At 28.7% G+C, this 20,818-nt stretch overlaps 1 protein-coding gene across 1 annotated transcript in view; it reads right to left on the bottom strand.

The window, feature by feature from the left end:
• Positions 1–906: 906 nt before the first annotated feature.
• The window catches only part of LOC132917232 (serine proteinase stubble), a 32,685-nt gene continuing 12,773 nt past the window's right edge, over positions 907–20,818 (bottom strand). Inside the window, exons 2-9 of the mRNA XM_060977870.1 lie at positions 6,992–7,094; positions 4,474–5,077; positions 2,967–3,325; positions 2,817–2,902; positions 2,632–2,738; positions 2,268–2,565; positions 1,455–1,580; positions 907–1,382 (exon numbers count right to left, since the gene is read on the bottom strand). Coding sequence (XP_060833853.1) covers positions 1,224–1,382; positions 1,455–1,580; positions 2,268–2,565; positions 2,632–2,738; positions 2,817–2,902; positions 2,967–3,325; positions 4,474–5,077; positions 6,992–7,082 — 1,830 coding nt within the window. The 5' untranslated portion in view covers positions 7,083–7,094 and the 3' untranslated portion in view covers positions 907–1,223. The remainder of the gene's footprint in view (positions 1,383–1,454; positions 1,581–2,267; positions 2,566–2,631; positions 2,739–2,816; positions 2,903–2,966; positions 3,326–4,473; positions 5,078–6,991; positions 7,095–20,818) is intronic.

Raw genomic sequence — 20,818 nt, 5'->3', positions numbered from 1 at the left:
TTAATATACATTTTTGTGTATATAATGACTTGCTTATTAATAAGCAATTTATTAAAATATGATTTAATTATTGGGACTTAGCTAATAGTAATATCCAGATACTTCGTCCTTTGTCAATTTTCTAAGAAAAAGTGTAGCTTATAGGTTTCAAATTTCCGATAAACTTATTTTGATACTCATTTTGAAATATTTACTGTTAGAAAATACTAATTCAATACTAAACATCAGTAAAATGTAACGAAATATAGTACTTGAATTATTTTATTAATTTAATTTAATCATATTATCGTTGTATCTTAACACCAAATAAATTATGAATACTTAAATTCTTAGACATTTTCAGTAGTTTAATAGGTATATTTTTAAATATTCTAGAAAATATAATATATTTTCAAAACGTGTTATGTAATAATATTTCCTTTTATAAAAACTATATTTCATAAGACCTACGTAAATTGAGTTTCTTTAAAAGTAGTTAGGTATTTGAAAAAAAAATGTATTGAAGTAAATTAACTTTATTCAGTATAAATAGTAAATAGCCTTTAAAAATTTTTTTCAATACTTTTTCTAATAATGTTCAAAATACTGTGCTTTTTCAAATATCGATTTTCTAAATCTTTGATGGCAGAATTTATGTATAATCTGCTGATTTTTTTTTCACCGTTTAATGTAAAAATTCTTTCATGCAAATATACAAATAATTTATTATTCTTCCTTTTGTAAAAAAGTAATGTAAGAACATTTTTGTAAACGTTGATTAACATAATATAATTCAAAAACATATTAAAAGATTTCGAGGTAAATTAATTTCAATGGTATAAAATATTTTAGATTTTAAAACATTGTAAAATTTATTTATTCTAGTTTTTTGATTCTTTAAGACTAAATAATAATACAAATAGTATGTGATTTTAGAATCATTATTTTATTATGCTTTTCTGATTGTATTATATTTTATGGTTTTATTCATACAGAAGATAGATTTATTGCAAGATTTTATTCTAACAAAATTATGATAAAAATATATTATGTATAAACTATTTACAAACGTATAAAAAAACAGAATTTACAACTTTTTTTTAACGTTGAAAATGAACGTACACGTGCTACCAATTCGGTATTTTCTGTACTTAAAAATATTTAAAAACATATAAGTATAATTAACGTCAAAGTCAGAGAGTCTACATAAAAGACTCCCTACCGTGATAATGGTAATAATATAACTATGTGACTGTTTGTAGAATCCAAGGTACGAATTTGGAAATTCTGGTACACACGCCGGGTAGATTGGCCTCTGCACATCCAATTCCCCAACTTATGATTCCAGCCAAAAAGTAACGCCCGTCTCTACCCTTAACTTGTAATGGACCACCAGAATCGCCCTTAAAAGGTTAATAAATATTATTATTTTTCTTACTATCAGATTTAAAATATTATATTTGGATTCTACTCACTTGGCATGAATCACGTCCACCGTCATCAAATCCGGCACACATGAATATATCTGGTATATATTCGTGTCTACCCGCTCTCAAAAACATACTTTTACACTTGTCGTTACTAACTATTGGTACACTCACCTATACAAATAACAAATTAATTTTATAAAATATAAATTTATATTAATTATCATGAAGGTTAAATTTATATTGTTATTAGATATTACAGTTAGTATAAAGTAGCCAACAAACTAAGATATGTATAAGGTAATAAAGTATATTAAAGGGAAATTTCTGTGTAGATATTTTTGGACACGGACACACTTATTGTGCCAGACTTAATCCATGGTCTTATTTTTCGGGATCAACAAAATTTTGATTTTTAAATTCTGTGAATACCGATAGATTTATTAGTTTTATAATGTTTGTTTTTTTGCGTGGAAAAAGATTTTATAGTAGAAAATGCTTCAGTTTTTAACGTTCAGTTTTTTAAGGGTCGGAGGTGATTTATTAGCAATAAATTGAATCTAATTTGTATTGTACGTTTTATCTCAAAATCGTGATCAATGATCATTGTATTTTAATTTAATAAATACATTACAGTCATTCAATCAATGGTACATTTGAAACCTAGTAATATTATTCCTTATTTCATGTGAGAAGCGTTACTTTGTTAATATTTGATTTATAAAAATATAATAATTAATAATTATCTATTAAATATTTGTTTTGAGTAAAAATGAAATGTAGGCGGTAGCGATAATAGGTAACGAACAATGAAAAAAATATGCATAGTAAAATTACAATAAATATAAACAATATTGTTACCTCTTGTAACACAGAAGGTAAAGTGCCTCCTTCGCTTAATCGTCCCCATCCAGTTACGGTGGCATTTTCGCCTATGAGAAGGTCATCCGAGCCAGGTAAACATATAGGCACTATGTGTGGTGTGTATTTTACTGGTGCTTCTAATCGCACCATGGCCAAATCATACTCGTAAGTGAAAAAATTGTATTTAGGGTGCACAATTTTCCGGGCAACTGCACGCTCAACAAACGGATATGGCTCTTGATCGGATGAAAAGTCGTATTCACCGACTCTTATACGAATTTGTGATGTCAGCAAACTATAATTAATTTACATAGTAATTAATTATTTATATATTAAAAAAATAATATCATCGTTTACTCACTCATCTACACAATGGCCAGCTGTTGCTATCCAGTTTTCATTTAATAAAGCTCCTCCACATCGGTGTGTACTGGAAAACCCAAAGAACGATGTCCTTCGTACAGACACCTATAATTGATAATATCATGGTTATTTCAGGTATTATTATGTGCATAATATAAAAATAATGTGGACAATATTGTTTACCTGCCAGGGCCAACTACCAAACGCAGAGTTTCTCCCACCAACAATGCGGACTTCGTGCCTGGGGTGCAAAGGAGCCAAACCACAAGCTAAGAAAAACAAAATCGTATAAATATGTATTTCTAATCAAAACTTTATCTGTTAGTAACGTACGCATTGATTTTTGATTCATCTCGGCTGATACACCCGGCTTGGCGGTATGTTTCTCTGGTTTACCCGGAACTGTGGTGGGCATGGCCATGGGACTAGTTGTAGTACTTATAACTAAAGGTTTACTAGTGGTAGTAGTTGTAGTGGTCGGGGGTGATGGTGGTGTAGGTGCAGGAGTGGTTGTAGTTGTTGTCGTAGGAGTTGGGGTAGTAGTTGTCGTCGTAGTAGTAGGATTAGTGGTAGTGTCAATGATCGTCAACGTTGTCGACGATGGTATTGTATATTGTGGTCGGTGTTGAGGGATTGGCCTTGGCTTGGTGATGAACGTATGATGGTTACCCATACTCGAACTCCAACTAGGTCTAAAAATGTAAATATTTATGTTTAAATTATATTAATTTGTAAAGGAAAACAATGTGAAATGCTTTTTTTTTGTGATTATTTATAATTTTATATGTGAAAGTATGGTGCAATGGCCACAGCACCAGCTCGCCATGACATGTAAAGTTATCGGTTTGAACTTCGGTACAGCGCAAAAAACACTACTACATATTACCCTGCCGTTGATCGGGTTGCTCTACCGTGCTCCCGCCGGGTCCACTTCACTGAGAGTGTTGTCTACACACGTACGAATTATCTTCTTTAGAGAAGGGGTAGTAGTGCATTAGACACACTATACCGCTCCCGAGTGATAAGACATTGACAAAGACTGATAAAGTCGTTTCAATGAAAAAAAAGTTATTTATTTTATGAACAGATAGGTTCTTTGATTTAAAAGTATTAATAAATATAATAGAACCATATAAGTTTATTTAAAACCTGTTTGGCACGATTTACATGTTCTAAATAATTATTAATTATTTTATAGATATACACATATTGAGTGCCATACATTAGATTAAAAATATTGGTTATTACACCGACTCCTTAGAAATTATTCAAATTATTTCTTAAATAACATTGGATGGGATATTGAATAATAATAATAATAATAATTACACAATATCTTTGAGTCAGCGGTGCATATAATTATAATGCCACAATGTCGTTTATTTTTTACAAATAATTTCTATATAATATTTTCCTATACACGAATTCGTATAATCGTGCACGGGTTCCAAACTTATAATTTACATTTAAAACATTTCTCATTTTTGATATTTTTTTCGTATTTCGTAAATTTCATTTACAATTAAACTAATTATCATAAATGTTTAAACTTTTTTTTTTATTGCTTAGTGGAATTATTTTTTCGACGTAATTTTTTACGGAAAAAAAACGATAATCGCTTAAATCGTATTTTCAAATACTCGCTTAAAAACGTATGACGTTCATACCGATTGTGATCATTTCAGAACGTTTTAATTTAATAAATCGTTCTACCGCAATCTGTAATATGCCGTATATTAATATTATGAAAACATAGCGATGTGACGAATCGCTAAGTTCGGAGGAGTGGTAAACAGTACCCCGCGTGAATGAAAATATGGTTAAATTATTATGTACAAACCTATGCGACCAGACCGAATCCACTTTGTTGTCGTTATCATCCACTTCCTGGACGGTTGGCCGACCGGAGGTGAACATCGGCGGTGGCTGCGGCGTCGTGGTGGTGGTCGTCGTCGTGGTCGTCGTGTACGGCTGGGCCGCGGGCCTGGACAAAAAGTTGGGCCGGCTGTTCGATATGAAGTTGGTGGACGGTACGCGGTTGACGTGCGCCAACTGCGACTGCGCGTTCGGCGTCTGCGGCGTGGCCGACGCGGGCTGGTAGTGGTACTTCTTGTCCACCGACGACGTCGCGGCACCGTCCCCGTCACCGCCGTTGGGCCGCGTCATCACCTGCGACGGCCGGTGCGGCCTGTGGTGCGGCCTGTGCTGCGGCCGCTGCGACACGCCATTGCCGCCCGGCTGCGTGAACAGCACCGCTGGTTCCGACGAGTCGGGCAACATGGCCAGCTGCGCAGTGGTCAGGTTGTGCGCGCAGCAGCTGCCGAACATGAACGTGTCCACGCACATGCCGATGTGCCGGCCGTCGGTGTTGATGCACTCGTACACGAACATGCACGTGCCCTCCAAGCTGTTCACCGAACATGGTTTTTTGTTGATCTTGTAATCTGCGGATACGCGACGTTCGTAAATATTATTGTTATTGTCATTGTCGTATACGCGTGGTGGGAATATTGATTTTTGACTATTCTCGGATCGCGCTGTTATAATATTATATAGGCGATTCCTAAGTGTGTCTTTTCTTCGAGGGGCAACATTTGGGAAATTTTTTATCTCGTCTTCCGCGATGATGTTCGTGTTAAGAGGATATCTCGTAACCACACGTGTTGTTCGGTAAATACCGACGTACATCGTAAACACTTTCCATTCGGCAGAATCCATTTTATACTGTTAGCTTTAGTATACAATAATAAGAGTCGATTCACTTATTATCAAACTTAAAGTTAAGAACATCATTTAGAACATCGCTTAGGCTTTTATCGATATTTTGTTTTTAAGTGAGTTATAGCTATTTGAAGTATAAAAACTTTAAAATGACCATAACTCACTTTATCGGAAAGGTCAATTAGATAATTTGATTTTAATATTAAAGCTAACAGCATACAATTCCGCTGAACCGAAGTGTGCTAACCATGTCTTACGTTGGTAAAACGGAGACAACACATATTAGTATAACGTCCACTTAAATGATGAAATTCTCCCATCGCCTGTGGGGCGGTTGGTGGATGCGTGGGATGCGACAAACAAAAACATTTTTCGGAAGATCCGTTGTGCCCTAGGTACCTATAGGTTTAAAGATACTTTTTGCGATTTCAGTTTGCCAACACTATTAATACAAAAATCACTCTTCAAACAAGTTTAGAAAAGGTTATTAGATACCTTAAGTTTTGACGTTTCACCTACTTGCCCATTGAATGTTTCATATCCGATCGTATAATAATCGCTCATACAACACAAACCGTTTAAAGTCGTCAATGAATCGAAATAATCGTGTCGACAACTGTAATTTGTTTTGGTTCAAAATTATATACGTTTTTAAACGTTGAAATGTTTTATCGTGGTCCGACCAAATCCAATTCGAAAATATAATTATAGTTGCAAACGGTTGATGGGTATTCAATATTTTAATAACACACATTTTATAACGAACTTCTGTATACAATTTAAACTATATTTTATGTGATAAATTATTCTTTTTTTCTTCCGAGTAAAATCTAATTAAAAAATGTATTTCAAATATTATATAATATAAATGATTGATTAAAAATTAATGAAATACCATTTCACTTAGTCATTTCGGCGTTTGGATTTATTGTGTATTATGATATTATATTTAAATGAAAATTGTAAACAAGTTCCGGTTTATATTGTTTTTTTTTTTTTAATAATTATTATTGTTTTAGTTGTAATGGTTAGAGTCGTTGGCCCAAGCCGAACCGTTAGAATAACTAGTCTTACAGTCTAAATAATTGTACAGTGTAACAGGGGTATTACATAATAGATAATTGTGTTGGTTAAATTAACAACTAGAGAACAATAATTTTAATGTAACTGTCGTCGTATTGTTTTTATCATTGTCAAAAATAAAGTAAAATATCTTCGTACTTCGCAGTATTCCTATTTCATAGAAAAATGACTTAACTAAACTCGTATATTTGTGTTCAATTAATTTCTTGTGAAAAGTATTAGCTCATCATTTTAATCTAGAATTGCTTGTAGTTTCATTCAACAGGTAAACTATAAAATATTAATTTTTGAATACACTATTCATGTGTGTTTGGAATACACATTACTACATATAGCATATTATTATTTATATTTATCATCGGTAACTTTTTATGCTTAAGACTTAGATATAAAAATATAGACATTGTTTACTAGTAATTGCAGTTTACTGATAACTTTAAAAATGAATCAGTCAATTAAATTACTATTGATTTTTTAAACAGTTTAATTCATTTGTATGATGTTTTCATCCATCTTTCAATTCTTTAACATATTTTAACTACGTTTATACTCACTGTTAAGCGCTTTGTGATGATCATGGCCTTGAGACGATTCGAATATGGCGGTCAGTAGAGACATGACGATCCATGAGGTCGCTATTCTCATGCTGGCACGGACCTATATAATAATTCAAAGTACATTCAATAACTTGTTATAAAAAAATATAATATATTACAATAAGATGATACAATAATAAAAACGTCGATGAATGCTTTATATATGAAAGAACTATTCATTTTTACTTTAATCGGTTTGTTATAAGAACACATTATTTAGCGTTATTTATTTTTAATATTATTCATCAAATTAATTATTGGCAATTTTTTATTTTACATGCTGACTTTGTTTCTATTAACACCGAACAAAGTCAATTAACCATTATCATTGTTTAGATTTTTTTTTCAATACTCAATTAACCTGTATTATGAGCATGGGTAAGAGGTACCTAAATCTGAAATGTTAAAAGTACGCTCGATTAAACAATAGCTGTCAAAATATAATATGTGTGTAAATTATTATCGCGGTCACTCGGTGAATTTTCACCTATTAATAGACTCGCTCTAACGCATCATTAACACCAACAGTATATTGTAGTAAACGCCATTTTCGCTTTTCGCAAAGCCTGCAGTAACCGATTGGACAACTGGAACAACACAACGTTTAGTCCGTGCCCCCTCGGCTTCCGATATTATCGATAACAATTATTACGATCGCTACCCTAGAACCTGTTGTACATCGATCCGTCACAGTCGGCTAATAACAACACAGTACGTCTATAGTTCTACACCCATTGCAGACATATTAGAACACTATAGCCGTGTTATCAAGTAGGTATACTTCTCATAGTATTCAATTACATCACTTTCAACAGTCCATAAAATACATACATATACACGCATACTATACTGTAATATTGTATACAATATTGCTGTCGGGCAATGACCTCACAAAACTATTTTAAGTTGCAATGCTAAATGCTATAACCAACGATTATTCTATTGAAATATTTAATAATCGATAAAAATAAGTAGCATTTTTAAGTAATTTAAAAAAAAAATATGATGTTTTGAACATACGCTAACCAAACTAAAATACGTTTAACAATAATAATATAGGTACTTAAAAAATATGCATTTCATTGTAAAAAATAAAAAATAATATTAATTCATTAACACTAAAATATTAAATACGATTTAAAACAAAACTATTAATTTGTTAGTAGATGTGATATTCTGGATTAGATGAAATTGTAATTAATTTTAATTAAAAAAAAATTAATCATATTACACTTATTTATTGATTATTCAACACATAACTTACTACAGTTATGCACAGAGAAATGTTGAAATCACACACAGTTAACAAAAGTCCTACCACCTATATATTTTGTTTTTTAATACGTAAAAAATTTACTCTTTGCTCTCAAAATCTCAAAAATATTTATATTCACATTGATAGTCTACAATAATTATAATTATTATAATATAATATGAAGCTTTCGTGTGATATCAGTTATTTACACCCATCTCCTCTCGACATCGCTTGCAATTGCATTACTTGGTAACCCGTCTGAACGCCACTGCATATAACTACACGAGTTATTAAATCGTATAATATTTGAAAGCATGTAAAGTGTATACTCGTATTTCAATCAACGCAACGCATTGTAGTTACACTTCAGTGTTTCAGCAATATAATGTATACAAACATTATAATATCATTGATTTTATGTGGATGCATTATATGCGTCATTGTTATTCACATCATAGTTCTAAATTGTAATAATGATTATCCATAGTACCTATTCATTAATTGATCAAAGCTTAAACAATTAATTTTTATAATTCTACTTATTTAATTATTTCACAGTTAAAAGTTTTAATAGGTATATCATATTTTACTCGTAAAATTGTACTCTAACTTATAATTTATTTTGTTTAAATTTGGTTTGGTTATCAAAGAAATTATCAGACATCATTGTACCAAAGTACAAGGTATTCTAAGATAATTCTTTATTTTACTAAGTGTAAAATATAATATAAATTACTTTGGATTTTTATTACCTACTGATAGTTACTGTTCGTGTAACGGACAATCTAAGCAAATTGTATGCCTACGTGGTAATAATAACTAGTTTCGAGATCTATTCCCCCGCTGTTGACCAGATGAAATCAGACCTGGTTATACTCTATAGCTGAATGTGTTTCTGTGTAAAAAGAAAGCCTCTATGATATTAGAAGAAACAAAATGATTATCCCATATCACATTTTGCGGTTTTACGCATAACATACGTGCATATATATATATGTACACTATACATATACCACCTGCATTTCTTTTGTTTCTCTTGGCAAGACTAGGTTTAACTTTTGACCTCTAATTTCAAATTTCTATGTTATTTACTGTTATTTGTTGTCTTTTTATAAGCCGCTTATGAAATTGAAAAAATTATTTAAGCTTTTTATCTTAACTATTTCTAATAAATACATTTTTTACTATTTCAGTTCTACTCAATATTTCAATTTATTATTATAACAATAAGTAAAATATCACACTATATAGTTTATGAAAATAAATTTTTGTGAAAATTAAAAATTAAAATAAACTGTTGAAACATTACTTTTTTAATGGTTTTATTTTTCTAAAATAAAATAAAAAATAAATAAATAAATAATAATATTTAAAACTATAAATTAAAATTACTGTTTAAAACGGAATTGTATAGATAAAAAATAACGTCAATGTCTAAATAGTTTGACTACAAAGTCGACGTGGGAATAGAATACATTAACGAACAATTGGGAATCCCGTTTCAAATGTCCCGATTAAAAACTACATTTCTTTATGACTTTTGTATTTGAAGTTGTTTTAACGACGTAACACTTATCCAAATACAATTTTTAAACGAACACAATGTAACATTGTCCAATCAGATCTGTATCTTTTGTAGTAACTACTATATATTATGCTCACCGTAGATTACAATCGTCTCATCTCTCATATACATTAGAAAGCGATATTCTGTTGTATACGATTTGTCGTCGTAATTACCCTATGACCAAACACGTGTTTACATTATGTTCGACAAAAATATAAACAAATAAACGATATTTCGCTTAGCTGGTAGATTGTGTGCCAAAAATTGAAAAACAAAATAAACGAATATTACATTTATTATTTATTTTTAAGGTATAATGGTTCAATCCGCAGTAAGTGCCGATTTAAATATAAAAAACAAATTATAGAATTATTGGACCTTTTTCCGCGCACTTGACTTAGTGCCTTTTTTTGCACCTTCTATTGATATACACTTAGTTAAATTGTTTGAGAAGTCGGCCCATTTTGATAGCAGAAACAACCTATCAATAACCCAGTGATGATGATCGACAGCAATGTGATCTATAAGGTTACAAAGTGAAAGTATACCATGTACGTGACGGGTCTCTATCGTAGTAATTGTGTATGTACACTGTACAGTATAAAGATAATAAAACTGCATGATCATTGGATGCCCCCTTGGACTGTACATTTTGGATGCAAAAACTACCACGAAAACATGACAGGTCATCTGTGATGAGAATTTCATAGAAATCATTGGATTGGTGATATCAACGGGAATCCTTATTATATTATTAAGCTTTCTTATTTTCCCTTTTACTTTTCTGGTGGTTGTATTTTTTCATACCTACCAATACGAAATCTGCAAAGCTTCAAACATAATTGCATTGTTTTGTGCTAATTTATTAAATGTATTCGTTGAAATGTATGATATATTGTTAAAAAATATTTGTAAATATGGAGGAATTCATTTTTATCAATACATACTCATTTTGATAAAAATTCTTTTTCCTGTAATAAATTTCAACGATTAAATCGGTATAAATGTTACTAAATATTCCGTAAATAATAAACATAATATAGCATTTATTTTACACAAATTGTTAACAAGTGAAATCACAATGTCTGTTTTGAGGAAAATAAAATGATTCAGTAAGTAACGGTTCAGTTTATATATATATATAATATTTTTATTTTTTTGAAGTACAAAAAAACCTTGATTAACCGTCTTAAATGGGACCAAGAGAGTGATGTATAATTGAATTAAATAAGTTAGTTTAAATAAATTAGTTTTTATATTTATAATAATTATTGTACCTATATTAATTTTAATATTATACGTATTAATGTATATGATGATAAATTAAAATAATTTGAAAAAAGTTGTTAATATTTTAGTTTGTTTATAATATGAATCTTGAGCTTTTTTTTTATAGATAAGTTTTATTTGTTTACAAGTACGTATATACCCATAATTCGGGCGTGCAATATTCTGTTCATAATTTACGATAACATTATGAAAGTGGGTAGCGTATAATAGAAGTTGACGGATGAGAGAGTGGCGGATAATCGGGGATTTGCTGCATAAGATATTTTACAAATAATAATTTCTTATTATTGACAAAATCGTATAGTGTAGATAAAATTAAAATAAATAAAATCATTTCAATAAGTAAATTCTTCAAACTTTAATAGTAATCAAATTAAAGCATTTCTTAAAACTACTATACAAAAATAATAAATAAAAGAAAACGTTTTCCTCAAAACTAATTTTATTTTTATTGCCATTCGCGCATCTAAATGTATTCAAATTTAATTATTCTTAGAACTATTGTTCAATATGACAATATATTTTATAGGAAAACAATAAAATTAATTATTATTTGCTTTTTAATATATTAAATTACTTAAGTATTTTGATTAAAAATAATTATAATGGTTTTAAGGGTTATAACGTTATAAGTATAATAATATGAGCCACACGATTTTCTCGTAGAAAACACCTGCTACACACTATTTAAAATGATAGCAGTTAATAGTAACCTATTGTGGTAACGAATCGTTATTGTTAGTGACTATTGTCTTAAAATCAAGTTCTAGATTTACCTACATCGCGTGTATTCAATCAGATTTATGAAGAATATTTAAAACTATAAATGGATAAACAATAAACATAATTAAAACTTAACAAACTTTTCAAATAAAGTTTTTTTTAAATATTTATGAATTTTAACTTTTTAATAATAATAACACTTTCATTCCTTTTCGTTAATTATCTACCAATATAATCCTGTATTTCTATTATTATTCATACCATTTAAATAAATTGTTGAAAATCTAAATGTTTAAATCCTTCAAAATGAACTAAAAAAACGAAAATCATTATTTTAGAAATGTCTATATTTATTTTAATACTTGGAGTATTGATTAATAATTATTTATCAAAAACAATGAATGTGTTTAAATCATTATCATAATTTTTGAATTCCATAAATCGAATAAGATATAAATGTTCTTTAATTAGGTAATATTGTAATAACTTAAAAAAAAAATTAAAAATTAATTCAAACAAAAGTATATTACAATATTATAGTTGTATTTTTAATGTTAAATAGGTATCTAATAAATATTATTTCATTATGCAATAAAAAATAGCGAAGTAACATATAATTATTAAAAAAAAATTTAAGTTTATTATAGAGAAATGTTTTTTCTATACACATCATAATTAGCTCTTGTATTTATTATCAATATATTATTATATATAATATATATTGCATCATACATCAAGTCAACCCCAAACGTATTAATTTACAATAATGATAATGATTATTATTATTATTTATTAAAAAAAAATTTTATTTTACAGGGATTTTTTACTGTTTCTCAGATAATAATAAATATTATTAAATAATAATATAATATTATAACAAAAATATTTGTAGGTATTCGTAGTCGTAGGTATTACTTTTACTACTCTTGGAACGTTGGACTAGAACTTCCTATATATGTGTATTATTTTGCCATATTCATAATTATCGAATAATAAAACTTTTTTTTTGTATTTACAAAAATTAAATGTTTGATACACATCCAATGTATAATGAATTGGACACGTGTAAATATGTCCTGACTAATGACTTCTGAACTAAAATCTAGGGTTATATTATAATCCAATAAGAATTATTTATCCAGTGTATTTTTGCTGTACAATATTCGTGTCGACCACACAAGTCATGGCCTCCCAAGTACAATAATCATGACTTATGCGTATTTTGAGTTTCGTACTGATCCATATTACCTCCTTAACTTTGGAACATCTAGAGTTGCAAATTTGCAAAAAATGGTAAGCCGACTCTTATTTATAAAATTATATCTTCTTTGATTTCACATACTATCTAATAATAGCACCAAAATAGTGTATGGCGATGAACTAATGACGGTTCACAAATAAATGTATTGATTCTTACTCTTATAATATTATTATAATATATACCAACTATTTCAAAATAGTTGTAAATACAAATAAAATGCATTTTTAGAATAATACTAGGTATTTATGTATAATATAGTATATTTTATAAATTTGTTATTTTCGACGTCTACATATTTATGATTACGCAATTTTTATGTTTCTTGTAAAACAATGTTCTTACGTGATATTCATCAATCATTATTTTAAGTATAAACTTTACTAGGTACATTTTTTAAATGTTAATCCATAAATAATTATTGTTATAAGTACGTAACATTTTTAAAATGTCTTATCACTATGTTATGAAATAAAACAAATTTAAAATAGAATAATTTTACGAGTACGATGATTTATGATGGCTTTCAAATGTATAGTAGTAACTAAATAATTTTAAATTGAATTGTGCCTGAGTAAGTTAGGTGAACAAGATCAACATTCTCTTTCTATAATATTTTCGTTCATTTTTAGTATTTAACGATTTAGGTATTATTTACTGGTTCAAAAAAGAATTTTTTAAAATACATAATCTTTAATGTATTATTATTTATATTTTTTTACTTATTTTGAAAATTTAAATACGTTATAGTACCTAATACTTACCTAGTTACCTATTATAAATAGTAAAGTATAATATTGATTAAACCTTTCTTAAATAAAATAAAATAAATTTAATATTTTATTTTGATTCTATTTATATTCACAACTACACCATTGATGTTAATAAGAGGAAATATAGAAGTTGAATTTTTAGAAAATGAAGCAATACCCTGACACAGGTGTTCTATTTTAGTTAACGTTTCAGTCTGACAGGTTTTTTATTGCGTTTCGCTTCAGATTAAACTTTCGTATTTTTCAAAATGTCACATCCTTTGATCACATCCAAAAATATATACACATTCATATGAAATATTTTAAAAAGAAAACTACTAAAATATTTTGTTAAGTTTTTTGTTTAGTATATTATAAGTCATGTTACTGTGGGTTTGATCGGAAACTATTTTAATGAAAAGTGCATCTTGGTAAAATTAGATTGTTTCTTAATGGTAGGTAATTTTATCGATTTTGTATGTATTTATAGATTTACTAAATATGGCAATATTATAAAAAAATAATTTAAAAACTCATACCCAAACCTTGAATGAATATTTAAAATAATACTTTCATAGTATTATTGTTTTTTTATAAGTATTAAGTTTGTACATAAGAGAATAAAATCATACAAATATTATATGCCAACTATAAGTTATACCTAGGAAATAGTATTTTTTTTTTTATATAGTGTGCTCTGCATAAATAAAAATAGTGTAGTTTTCTCTCTATCTTGAAGTGAAATCGGTAAGGGGAACTGTTTAAATTTATAGCCGTCTCAGAACAACAGATATGTGTAGATGAAAAGAAAACAGTAAAGGAGTAAAGGAAGATACGAGGACGGGGAAACAGAACGAGACAGAAAACGGGCAAATAGTACCCCGATGTGGAAGCTCCTATATTTACATGCATTGTATGTAAATTATCGATCAATGTCAAAGCGCTACGCAGCTTTCACAATCACAGCCAATATATACCCAATGGTGACCTGGAAAGGTACCCAAATACCAAACATGTCCAAGACGGAAAGACTGAAAGACGAAAAAGAAGAAAGGGAAAACAATTTTTTTTTATTTCTAAACAATATTCAACTTTCAATCCAACGACTACAACTTACAAGACACTGCAGGTGTCACCGAGGGGAAAAACCGCGAAAATCGTGACCCTCGTCTGTTCATGCTGATATAACGTGACGTTTTATGCTAGATAAACATGTCAGAAAAGCGCTTAATATTATTATAATATCCTACCTGAATAGTTTTTTTTTTGTTTATATCTGGTCATTTGTCAGTTTTATGCAAAATAAAGTTTGCATTTTGACCCAAAATCATATAAAAATATTTGAGAAGAACATCTATATATATAGTGGAAGATTGTCATGTGTATTCATATAGTATATGTATTCAAAAAAAAACTTTTAACTACTGCCATGATTCGTAACTATAATGATGAATTGATGAATAATATTTTATTTATTGACAGTTATGTTCTTCAAAAATGTCAATAAGTAATATAATTCATTGCAGTATTTACTGGTTAAACGTCCTACAAGATTTGTATAAATAAAATTAACAGTTTAATGGTGTTTTTTTAGATTAATATAAATTAGGGTCAAGTTTATTACTACGATATTGAACGATCTTTGAAAAATTTAATTTTTGAATTTATATTTCTATAGGTAATTTAAAAAAAAAGCATTTCGTCGTATTTTTAAATTAATATTCAAATTAATCTATTATTTTATGTGTAACAGTTAAATAAATTTATAATAATTACAAAAAAAATATAATCACGGAATACAAAAACACATAAGAAGCCTAGTATACAGAATATGACATACTAGAATACATCCACGAATTACTTGTTCCCGACGATTATACTAATAATTGAATAATATGAAAATTCTCTATGTAAATTAACTCGTGAAAATTAGTTTTAAATTTAATTCAAGTATATTATTTAAAAAAATAAAAAGGAAAATCTTAAACCAAAATACCATCTCATACTATTGAATTTTTATCATTAACAATAATAGTAAAAAATAATAATACAAATATTTATTTTTTCCGTTTAAATATAAATTATACCACACATTCTTACGAAAAAGTAACAATACAACTCAACATTTGCATATTTTTTTAAATAAAATTAATCAATACAGAAAGTGCGTTATAATGGTTATTTAAGTTTAACAAAACATATAAAATATAAATAGCTAATATTAGGTTTTTTCGTGACTATCATTATATACAAAGTAGACAATAAAAATAAACCCTGAAAACATGTTTTTATGTTACAAATGGTCTTGTTTGTAACTGTGTTAATATTCTTAAAAAAAAATCGCTGACATTGTTGAATTTCTGAACACAATTGTAAGACAAGTACTAGTCGTTGTGTATATATAATTTAATGGCCTTATTGATTTAAAACAGAAATAAATCTATACTCTTCAAATACACAATTTATATATTAATTTTGTTGCGATTAATACATTTTTTTTATCAATACTCATCATTCGGTTAGTATATCACAAGTAAAATAACTCGAGAAACGTTGGTATAAATAATACAATAATATAATAATATCAGGTATTGTGTTCCTAAACACAAATGTACGTACACGAAAAAATCGTACCAATGTAGGCCTCAGGACAACAATCATAATATTAGAAACCACAATCTGGTGTCGTCCGAGTTTGTGTATAAAACAAACCGTGAATAATGACCTAATTTAAACAAATCAGCGTGATATTCAATAATAGCAATATAATAACCACAATATGATGTTATTTTTGTTCATCTCTAAGGAAACATTGTGTAGAAGAAGGAAATGAGATGGAAAAAACACACGTAATAAAATCGATGTAGGTACATGTAGGTACAATATCTCTCTCTCTATATATATACTAGTATAATATGAACTAGTAAACACAACTATGAAGATGTTCAATACGAAATAAATATGGACCATCTTGTAATTAATTTCCTGTTGAAAACGAAAAATCTAAACAAATAATAAGAAACAAGATAACACATTATATTATTTATAGATAAAGAGACTGTCACAATAGTTAAGTAACTACCAAAAACGTTAATAAACAAAAGCCAACATAAATAACATGTCACAATCAAAATAAAAAAATGTAAACTTTTAACTTATAAATAAATATGGTATATATATTTATATAATTAACGTATCCATTACTTATTTTAACACAATAAAAAATATATTATTTTGTTTTATTTATATTGTTTTACTTATGTAGTATATGTATTATAATAAAATATGTAAGTAGGTAAAAAAGTAGAAATAATAATCTTTTTATAAATAAAACAGTCCAATATTATTACTTAAAAAAATGTCTTGCTGAAACGTCATTCGTAGTTATTTCCAACATGACTTTATTGATGGTATTATCTTCACATATTATAAATCGTACCGACAAATTATCTGACTCTTTGCAACTACCTTGATAACTTGCAATGACTACAAAATAAAACTGACAGTGACTATTCTAGTAGAACACCATAAATCACTGTGTATCAGCTTTTAAGATCAATTTGTAATTTTTTATGAAATAAATCACGTGATATGTGTAAAAATGTTTTTTTTTTATAAAAAGAAAAAATAACGCATTTTTATTTCCTGAAAGTAATATTACGTCTGTTCTATCTTACAATATAATAAAAATGTATTATATAGTTTATAATATGATTTCTATTGTAAGACATATTTTTTTTTATAAATGTGATAAAAAAAATTCTTTTTTATTGTATTTGATATTGAATTGTTTTTTCAAGTTAATAATCAATGAAAATGTTCAATGTTAATCAATTTTGAATAAACTGAATTATATTTTGTACCTTTACCAACTAGGTACTATATGAATTAATGATTTGTGCTTTCCTACTACTCCAGCAAAACGCTCCATCGATTATCTCATTTGGGTTGTATACACATTTATATAATATCATATAGGTGTACTTTAGTACAGTATAAATTGTTAGTGTACAAAGAGTGTGGGTGCCCGCGTGTCGACAGCCGGACGTCTCAAAAATAAACATACTTAATATTATTCATCGTCATTATTGCCGAACCACACATAACATCATACTATAATATACCCAACCTATTACGACGAACACGCGTCGTCTTGACCTACTACACTGCAGCGGCCCCGTATAGATGAGGTACCTACCTGTATTGTACGAATTCGATGACGTGTCATCCGCGTTATTGTGTTATGAGTTATGTGACTTACGCGACAACAATAATATGACGACGGGTGTTGCACAATTTTATTCGCGTCGCCTCCGCGAGCTTACGTCACGCGCGAGAGGAAAGTTTTTTCACATTTTTTTTTTTTTTTTACTCTTAATTATCATTGTTATTATAATTTTTAATTTTTTTTTTTTCGGAAGGCCGTCCTCGCATGTGACACGCTGCGAGCATTTCACGTGCGTGTGTGTGTGTTACGGACGTAACCGAATTTGTGTGCGTGCGTGCGTGAGTACAAGGCACAATGAACTTTCCACGACAATAGCAGCCGTTTATATTGTGTGCGTGTGCGTATGTCGTCGTAATCGTTTCAATGACGCGTCTGCCTGTGTAGCGCGCGCGTGGACCGCGCTCGTCTATCTACAGGCACACATCGCCTCACCGCCGGATTCACTTTCTATTTGGTAGTTTTTTGCCGAAAAAATAAATAATAATAACAATATCATATCATTACAATAATAATTGGGCGATCGTTACTTAAGCGGCGCGACCGGTGATAATGGCACCCGACAACAACAATTATCCGCGCGGCGGTAGCACGTGTTTGATGTGTATAGTTATTATACAAATAACGTTATAATATACAAGTGAGACGAGTGTGTATAGGTATATAGTGACCACACGGAGAAACCGCGTCCGGTATAATACCTATACGTCTCTAATCGGCATCCGACACCGCCGTCGCGATGGAACGTCATCTCGCGGTATGTTATTATTATTGTGTTGCCCGCGAATACGTACAATTAATAACGATTTTTGCCACCGACCTGTTTAGGAAATTGTTTTAATTTTTTTTTCGTTAGTTTTGATTTTGTTCTTATGGTACGGAAAACAAATTGCCGTAGTATAAGTACCTAATATTAGGTATGTATAGTTATTATCGACGGCAAATGTATTACTATATGTATACATACAATATTACAGACTTTATTATATTATATAGGTACTTTGCAGTTGTTGTGCGAGTGAGAAAAATTGCTTGACGATAATAATTTTATGACGTGTCTCTGCGCGCTGTATAAACGAAAACGTTATAGATTTTTCAATCAACTTTTTTCTCTATAAATATTTTATGAAAAACGCATACCTAAAAACATAACGATCGGGGATCGGCAGACATCGTCCTGTAAACATTTTTTGTTTTGTTTTTTTCATCTTCTACATAATATAGTAAATAAATATTATTATTAGTATTTATTTTTTTTATTAAATATTTCAGTGATGCCTATTTGCATATGTAAAAACATAATATTTAAATAATTTTTATGGTATAAAGAACGATAATATAATAGCACTTTCGTGTTTGTACCGTTTAACGATGTCGTCTTTAATAAATTCGTACTTTTAAAAAAAACGCATTGCGATTATAGCGAAATGTTCAAATCAATTTATTATAGCCGTGAAAGTATCTCAATAATAAAATACTTAAAAATAATGATAACGCATTATAAAAACGTAATTCTTAAGTTCTTAAATTATATACTTGAACGATACGCTAGAATTAATATTTATGTCCATTTTAATGGTATTTTATACCATATATTTTATAATTTTATACATGGGTGTAACACATTTATTTTTGTTAAGAACTTTTATTTTTTAAATCACCTTATGTTATATAATATTTAATAATAACGAATAAAAATAAATGTATGTAAATTATTTGCTTAGACAAATCTATAAAGGAATCACTTACGATATTATATATATATATACTAGGTCAAGACAACACTCGTTTAAAATGAAATAACAAAATTTGATTTTTATTCAAGAAAATATAAGATAAATTAGTAGATTTTAAATTTTGTATACAAATTTAAAGGGAAATGTTTTAAATATTATAATTATTTTAAAATACGTATAGTTTAGATATTCATCCAGTATTTAAATATTATCATATTTAATTTTTTTCTATTTTACACATTGATTTGTTTCCTGGGTGATTAATCTATTAGATGTCGTATTAGGTTTTTAAACTGCGCGTGATAAAATAATATCATGAAACTGATTTTTAAGATATTTGTACACTTAAGTGTTAACTATCAATTATATAACCATTATAATACCGTTTTACACTTGTATTATACTCGGATACAATAGTATTACGATCTTTGTTAAACTCCAATGATTAAATGTCCATTAAACATTCATCAACCGTCGTCATACCTATTACGATGGATATAATAATATGATTGATATGTTTATTTTTTTAGTTTAAAATGTAGGTAATACACGGTGATTATTTATTTCAGTTCTATTTTTGCGCAACGAGCGCTGAAAGTTTGTTTAACATTTTTAACCCATCGGCGCAAATCTTATTTGTTCAGATCATCTGCGGTCGAATGAGTTTTCCATAATTGGTGTATTTTTATTTTTTTATTGTTACCTTTTCCTGTCCAATTACGGAATATAACGATACGGAATATAATACGGGTTAAGCTGTACACGAAACTTTATCAAAAACCTTCAGATAATGGTTGGTCCGGATCAGCTGTTCTTAGGAATTCATACGTTTTGACACGCTACGAGCAGGCCATTAGATACGGCGTTAACAACCGTCTTCTCAATCTAGTAACCTGAAAACTTTGGTCACTTACTTATATTATTGTTGTTATTATTATTATTATTATTATTATTATATTGTTTTGTACCATAGTATTGT

The sequence above is a fragment of the Rhopalosiphum padi genome, chromosome 1, assembly GCF_020882245.1.
Source record: "Rhopalosiphum padi isolate XX-2018 chromosome 1, ASM2088224v1, whole genome shotgun sequence".
Lineage (NCBI taxonomy): Eukaryota > Metazoa > Arthropoda > Insecta > Hemiptera > Aphididae > Rhopalosiphum > Rhopalosiphum padi.
The sequence above is the reverse complement of the archived record's forward strand: the minus strand, read 5'-3'. Positions and strand labels throughout refer to the sequence as shown.